The sequence below is a fragment of the Rhinopithecus bieti genome, unplaced genomic scaffold (assembly GCF_001698545.2).
Source record: "Rhinopithecus bieti isolate Rb0 unplaced genomic scaffold, ASM169854v2 scaffold_38631, whole genome shotgun sequence".
In the NCBI taxonomy this organism is placed as follows: Eukaryota; Metazoa; Chordata; class Mammalia; order Primates; family Cercopithecidae; genus Rhinopithecus; species Rhinopithecus bieti.
The window spans coordinates 1,411,021-1,419,229 of NW_016817145.1; the positions used below are offsets into that span (position 1 = coordinate 1,411,021).

Sequence of the window (8,209 nt, forward strand, 5' to 3'; positions counted from 1 at the left end):
AAAACAAAACAAAACAAAACAAAACAAAACACAACTAAGCAAACAAATCAAAATTCCAGAACACTAACAGATGGTCAGCCAAAAGCTTTTTTCTATTCCTTTATTCTCTCTGTATAATATTAAACATTAAGGAATTACCACACTGGGGCCAGGTGTGGTGGCTTTAGCCGCCCCAACATTTTGGGAGGCCAAGGTAGGAGGATCCTTTGAGGCCAGATGTTCAAGACCAGCCTGGGCAACATGGCGAAGCCCCATCTCTACTAAAAATACAAAAATTAGCTGAGTGTGGTGGTGCACGCCAGTACTCTCGGCTGCTTGGGAGACTGAGTCAGGAGGATCACTTGAGCCTGGGAGGTGGAGGCTGCAGTGAGCCAAGATCTCGCCACTGCACTTTAGCCTGGGTGACAGAGTGAGACCCTGTCTCAAAAATAAAAAGTAAAAGATAAAATTACCACACTGGCTTCAGCTTTTGGTTGGATTAGAGAGTTGAACTGTACCCTCATAAAGGATATAAACCTCACCTTGTGAATGTGATCTGATTTGGAAATAGGATCTTTGCAGATGTAATTAAAATCTCAACATGAGATTATTCTGGTTTATGGTGAACCCTAAATCCAATGACTAGTGTTCTTATAAGGGAAAGGATAGAGAGATTGGTGCATACAGACACAGAGAAGGCAGTGATGTGAAGACAGGCAGATATTGCAGTGATGTGTTTATAAGCCAAGAAATGCCAGGGTTTGCCAGCAACCACCAGAAGCCAGGAGAGAAGCATGAAACAGATTCTTCCTCCAAATCTCCAGAAAGAATCAACCTGGCTGATGCTTTGATTTCAGACTTCTGGACTCTTGAACTGTGAGAGAATACATTCCTGGTTTTTAAAGGTTACCAAGTTTGTGATAATGTGTTACATATAGCAGCCCTGGGAAATGTATACAGTACAATTGGTCTGGGATTTGTCTTCTGTTGGTGACCAATTTTATCTTTTCTAATCTTAACTATTCTAGTTAGGAGTGACTTGATTTAGCGGGAAAAAAAAAAGGTAGTAGAGGCCGGGTGTGGTGGCTCACACCTGCAATCCCAGCACTTTGGGAGGCTGAGGCGGGTGGATCATCTGAAGTCAGAGTTCAAGACCAGCTGAGCCAACATGGTAAAACCCCATCTCTACTAAAAATACAAGAATTAGCCGGGTGTGGTGGTGGGCGCCTGTAGTCCCAGCACTTTGGGAGGCCGAAGCAGGTGTATCACTTGAGATCAAGAGTTTGACCTGGCCAACATGGCAAAACCCTGTCTCTACTAAAAATACAAAAAATAGCGGGGTGTGGTGGCACACGACTATAATCTCAGCTACTCGGGAGGCTGAGGCAGGAGAATTGCTTGAACCCAGGAGGCAGAGGTTGCCATGAGCCGAGATTGCGCCACTGCACTCCAGCTTGGGCAACGGAGGGAGACTCCATCTCAAACAAAAAACAAACAAACAAAAAACAAAACAAAACAAAAACGGAGGTTCTTGTTGACAACCCCTGACTGCTTCAAAAAGACTCAAGTGTTCTTACTTCACGTGCCACAGAAAAGAGGCTCAGGTAAGAGCTAATCATGATTCCACTACCTCATTTGGGATGAGGTCATAGGTGGGTCCCTCTCTGTTCTTTGGTAGCAAAATTAGAAAGTACACATTAGTTTGGAACGGGGATTTCTTTCAGGAATATTGCAGATGTGAGCTTACTTAAATTGTATACTGAATCTTACTGATTTCCCACAAGAGAGGAAAATACATTAATTGAATGGAGGTGGGGAGACACTATTGACATTTGCCATATATTAGCTATTCTATTCCATGTTTAGCTATATCCCAGATTTCCCTTCTATCTGGAAGATTTTTCTCTTTGGGTGGGTTTGGTTTAGGCAGGGCCCAGTCTCCTTCTGTGGAAATCCTACAGGGAAATACACTTCATTTCCCTGGAATCCTAGCAATGAGGACTCAGGCATGTGACCTTGGACCAGCCAATGGGCTGCTCCTATCTGAGGCATTTATTGCCTCTGGGAGGAATGACCCAAAGATGCGGGGACAGAGATTATTTCTGGTGGCAGATCAAAGGATACAGAGGCATGGCATTAATGGTGGTTTCTCTTTTCTTTTTGAGATGGAGTTTCAGTCTTGTCGCCCAGGCTGGAGTGCAATGGCATGTTCTCAGCTCACTGAAACCTCCGCCTCCAGGGTTCAAGCGATTCTCCTGCCTCAGCCTCCCAAGTAGCTGGGATTACAGGTGCATGCCACCACGCCTGGCTACTTTTTGTATTTTTAGTAGAGACAGGGTTTCACCATGTTGGCCAGGCTGATCTCAAACTCCTGACCTCAGGCGATCCACCCGCCTTGGCCTCCCAAAGTGCTGGGATTACAGGCGTGAGCCACCACACCCGGCCTCCTTCTTTTTTAAAAAAAGACAAAGTGTTTCTCTGTTGCCCACACTGGAGCCCACTGGTGCAATCATAACTCACTGTAACCTCAAACTCCTGGGCTCAAGAGATCCTCCTGCCTCAGCTTCCTAAGTAGTTAGGACTACAGGCACATGCCAAATGGTGGCATCTTAACCAACTGTTTCTTAGATGTTTGGAGCATTATCTCAGTGTAACCTGGGCTGTGCTTCCTCTCCTCTAAGTCACACCCAAATTCTCCCCTCCTCAACCTTCCAGTAAACTTTTTTTTCTGCTTAAGTTAGCCAGAAATGCTTTCTGTTGTTTGCAACCAAGAACAGTGACTGGTGGCTGGGCATGGTGGCTCACACCTGTAATCCCAACATTTGGGAGACTGAAGCAGGTGGATCACCTAAAGTTAGGAGTTCAAGACCAGCTTGACCAACATGGTGAAACCCCATCTTTAATAAAGATACAAAAAAAAAAAAAAATTAGCTGGGCATGGTGGCGGGCACCTGTAATTCCAGCTACTTGGGAGGCTGAGGCAGGAGAATTACTTGAACCCGGGAGGCAGAGGTTGCAGTGGGCTGAAATCACCTCACTGCAGTCCAGCCTGGGCAACAGAACGAGACTCCGTCTCAAAAAAAAAAAAAAAAAAGGAACACTAGTGTGAGACCTCAGGCTGCAAGAGGAATTTTACCAGTATTTTCTAGAAAAGACACCCACAAAACTAATGGTGGAAGGCCACGTGAGGCAGATACCCTTTTCAGATTTGGGGGTTGGAGGATCAGGAGAGAGAGGAAGGGAACAGGAAGTGAGAAGGGAAGATATATTCTTTGTTTTTTGTTTTTTGTTTTTTCGAGACAGAGTTTTGCTCGTCGCCCAGTCTACAGTGCAATGGCACAATCTCGGCTCATTACAACTTCTGCCTCCTGGGTTCAAGCAATTCTCCTGCCTCAGGCTCCCGAGTAGCTGGGATTACAGGCACCCACAACCACACGTGGCTAATTTTTTGTATTTTTAGTAGCGATGGGGTTTCACCATGTTGGTCAGTCTGGTCTTTTTTTTTTTTTTTTGAGACTGTGTCGCTCTGTCGCCCAGGCTGGAGTGCAGTGGCCGGATCTCAGCTCACTGCAAGCTCCACCTCCCGGGTTTATGCCATTCTCCTGCCTCACCCTCTCGAGTAGAGTNCAGGCACCCACAACCACACGTGGCTAATTTTTTGTATTTTAGTAGCGATGGGGTTTCACCATGTTGGTCAGTCTGGTCTTTTTTTTTTTTTTGAGACTGTGTCGCTCTGTCGCCCAGGCTGGAGTGCAGTGGCCGGATCTCAGCTCACTGCAAGCTCCACCTCCCGGGTTTATGCCATTCTCCTGCCTCACCCTCTCGAGTAGAGTAGCTGGGACTACAGGCGCCCGCCACCTCGCCCGGCTAGTTTTCTGTATTTTTTAGTAGAGACGGGGTTTCACCGTGTTAGCCAAGATGGTCTCGATCTCCTGATCTCGTGATCCGCCCGTCTCGGCCTCCCAAAGTGCTGGGATTACAGGCTTGAGCCACCGCGCCCGGCCGGTCAGTCTGGTCTTAATCTCCTGACCTCAGGTGATCCACCAGCTTCGGCCTCCCAAAGTGCTGGGATTACAGACGTGAGCCACCGCGCCCGGCCTGGAAAATATATATATTTTTTGAGACGGAGTCCCTCTCTGTCACCCAGGCTGTAGTGCCGTGGCACCATCTCAGCTCACTGCAACCTCTGCCTCCCAAGTTCAAGCGATTCTCATGGCTCAGCCTCCCCAGTAGCTGGGACTACAGGTGTGTGCCACCACGCCTGGCTAATTTTTGTTATTTTTAGTAGAGATGGGGTTTCGCTGTGTTGGCCAGGCTCATCTCTAACTCCTGATCTCAGGTGATCCACTCGCCTCTGCCTCCCAAAGTGCTGGGGTTACAGGTGTGAGCCACGGCGCCCTGCTGATATATTCTTACAATGTGGTTTTCAAGCCTTACTTCTCTATTGACCTCTCCTGAACATATATAGTTCAATTTCTCAGTTTTCCCATGTAAGGTATGGTACACAGCAGTGAGTCTAATACCACAAGTATGGACATGCTTTCCACCCCAATCTAATTCGGATGGGTCTTATACTGTGTTTCAACCCAGCCAACTTCCCACCCCCAGCGATAAGGACTCTACCCTCTGAGTTCACATAGTACCTTGCTGCCATAGCACAAACTGCTTTGTATTGAAATGATCGCTTTAACTTGGGAAAATAGTATAATGCAAATCAGATAAATGCAAATTAAAATAAGTGGGAATGTCAGGGTTTTGGTTGTTTTGTTTTGCCAAATTGTTTTTCTTTTGAGACAGGGTCTCGCTCTGTCACACAGGCTGGAATGCGGTGGCTGACTCATACCTCACTGCAGCCTTGATCGCCTGGGCTCAGATGATCCTTCTGCCTCAGTCTCCCAAAGTGCTGGGATTACAAGCTTGAGCTACTACACCCATTCTAGTTTTTGTTTTTTAATAATAATCCTTGACTGGGCACGGGGGCTCACGTCTGTAATCCCAGCACTTTGGGAGGCTGAGGCGGGTGGATCACCTGGGGTTGGTTTAGTTTTGTACTAAAAATACAAAAATTAGCTGGGTGTCATAGCACACACCTGTAGTCCCAGCTACTAGGGAGGCTGAGGCAGGAGAACCGCTTGAAGCTGGAAGGTGGAGGTTGCAGTGAGCCGAGATTACACCAGTAGACTCCAGCCTGGGTGTGACAGAGTAAGACTCTGTCTCCAAAAAAAAAAAAAAAAAAAAAAAAAACATAAAAAAACCACCCTTCCAAAAAAAAAAGTTTAAAAAAACCCTTAAAGCTCAGTGTACTGTGTGCTGTAGATTCCCTGGATCTCCTTTTACATGTCTGTGGCCTTTCTTATAATTTCCTTTGTTATTTATCTCTCTTCTAAATACTTGCCCTTTAATATCTTAATTTCACTGGATACAGGCTTCTTTGAGCAGCATCTCGTATTTCTTCCTTAACCAGATCATTGGAGTTTGTAGGTCAGAATCTGGTTCTAACCACCTCCTACTCTTCTGAAACCATATCCCTTTTTATAGTTTCTATTGTAGGATCATTTTATTTATTTATTTATTTATTTATTTATATTTTTAGCAGAATTTTGCTCTTGTTGCCCAGGCTAGAGTGCAATGGTGCCCTCTCAGCTCACCGCAACCTCCACCTCCCAGGTTCAAGCGATTCTCCTGCCTCAGCCTCCCAAGTAGCTGGGATTATGCACATGCACCACCATGCCTGGCTAATTTCATATTTTTAGTAGAGACAGGGGTTTCTCCATGTTGGTCAGGCTGGTCTCGAACTCCTGACCTCAAGTGATCCACTCGCCTTGGCCTCCCAAAGTGCTGGGATTACAGGCGTGAGCCACTGCGCCCGGCCTGTATGTTTTTTATGATCTATTTTTTTCAATCTAAAAAGTAATTCCTGCTTATAAGAGAAAGTTTAGAAACAGGAAAAAAAAAAAAAGCACAATATGGCAGTTTAGAAACTGCTGGCTCTCTCTCAGTATGCATTCTCCCCTTCTTCGTTGAGACACTCAAATAATACCTGCACTGCTCAGAATAAACTGTATGTTTCCTAATCTCCTTTACACCTGGATGTGATCACGTGAGCATCTTTTGGTCAGTGGAATGTGAGCAGAGTGATGTGTACAACTTGCCGATTTTGTCCTTGAACCTCCCACTACTCCTTTTCCCTGGTCTTACCAGTCAGAATGCAATCAGCAGGTAGGGTGGCAAGCCATCTTCAGCCATGCAGACTAGGGCATCACTCTAGTTATGGCCCCCAATAAGACATCAGGAGCCTGGGTAACAGATATTGCAGAGACACTGTATCAGCTCTGGAATGTATATGCTCAGGCTGTGGCATGAGAGATGCAATATCTCATTTAAGTCACTAATATTTTTGGGTTTCTTTGTTACAGCAATGTCACCTGTATTTGAATAAAAATATCAATTCAACAAAGATTTATGCCAGCTACAATGCTTATACCCTGTTCAGAGCTATGTGAGGATAATAATCATCACTGCAAATTTATGTAGTTTTTTTAAAATTACTTATTTATTTTTTAAGAGATGCGGGTCTCACTCTGCTGCCCAGGCTGGACTGCAGTGGCGCAATCATAGTTCACTGCAGCCTCAAACTCCTGGGCTCAAGCAATTCTTTTGCTTCAGCCTCCTGGGTACCTAGGACTACAGGCACCACCATGCCTGGCTAATTAAAAAAAAATTTCTTTTTGTAGAGACAGGGTCTTGCTATGTTGCCTATGTTGGTCCCAAACTGACCTCAAGTGATCCTCCCGCCTTGGTCACCCAAAGTTCTAGGATTACAGGGGTGAGCCACAACACCCGGCCTATGTAGTTGTTTATTACACAGGGTACTGAGAACTGCAGAACTCTCAGCACAACTTGGTTCCAAATCCCTGCACTAACAGACTTGACCAAACTCTAGCATGGCTTCTAGCAGTATAAGGCTATGTCAGCCTTCTCCCCCAAATCCCCCATTAAAATGCCTGCCTAAGAAAGCTCAAAGCTGCCAGGAAAATTTACTATTTGTTGTTGCCAGTACCTGATGATAGGCCCCTGACCTCCTTTTCTTAGAGCATTTACTTAAAGGGCTTAGAATTGTAAATATGTATTACTTACAATTCAGAAGTCCTTCTCAAGGACTTAGAGAGCCATTCCTTTGAAATGTAATCATCAGGAAGGATAGGGCCTCTGACTCCCAGTCTCTGTGGGAGGATACAATCCTAACTTAGATAACTGCCAGCTAGCAGACAAGGCTGGCCTAATGGTATTTACACTGACCAACGCTTTGTAATTTTCACTTCCCTGGCTCTACTGAGTGCCGCCCCCCACCCCCAGCTCCTCCCTGCTGCCTCATTCTCCTTTTGAAATGCCCAAATCACCTCTGCACAATTGGAATGGAGCTCAGCTCTTTCCCCTACTGTCAATAGTTGCTGAATAAAATCTGTTTTTATCGCTTTGACTGATGTTCAACGGCTGTGTTTATTTTTGACAGTACCTATGTTATGCCAGACACTATGCTAAGTGTTTTGCAGAGATTATTTAATTTTCACTGCAGCACCCATTAGATAAGCACTCTACTATTATTATCCTCATTTTGCAAAAAAACTGACACTCAGAAATCCTAGTGTTACTTATCCAAGGTCACTCAGGGTAGTAAGTAGCCAAGATAAGATTCGAGTGTGTTTCTGACTCTAGCACTATTTATATTATTTTACCTCTCAGGACCCATGCCCTGGAAGAGCTCATGGCAGAGGTAGAGACAGATTGAGTTGCTGAGCATGCTACTGCTGTTCAAGACATAAGAATAAAAAGTTGTGATAAAACAGGAAAAAAAAAAAAGCTGCAGGGAGATGGAAGCCAACAGTAAACTCATCCTGGGAAAAGCTGCAAATAAGGCATGCGAAAAAGTGCATCAGACAGAGTGTGCATATATCTTGTTTAAAGGCTTGGTGTATCAAAGTAAGAATAAGACACTCAGAGACAAGAGTATGGCGGTGGAGGCCAAGGCGGGCAGATCACTTGAGGTCAGGAATTTGAGATCAGCCTGGCCAACATGGTGAAACCCCGCCTCTACAAAAAAATACAAAAAATTAGCTGAGGTGGTTGGGGCGGAGGTTGCAGTGAATCGAGATTGCACCACTGCACTCCAGCCTGGGCAACAGAATGAGACTCTATCTCAAAAAAAAAAAAAAAAAAAAAAATTATAGGG

At 45.2% G+C, this 8,209-nt stretch overlaps 1 protein-coding gene across 1 annotated transcript; it reads right to left on the reverse strand.

Moving 5' to 3' along the window:
* Positions 1-2,908: 2,908 nt before the first annotated feature.
* LOC108517762 (protein GVQW2-like) lies at positions 2,909-8,166 on the reverse strand (the record flags this gene model as incomplete). Its single annotated transcript, XM_017855862.1, is given in 5 exon segments — positions 2,909-2,967; positions 2,970-3,097; positions 4,623-4,669; positions 5,078-5,117; positions 8,096-8,166. Coding segments are annotated over 5 exon segments (345 nt in total), but the record flags the coding sequence as incomplete, so codon positions are not given.
* Positions 8,167-8,209: the final 43 nt, after the last annotated feature.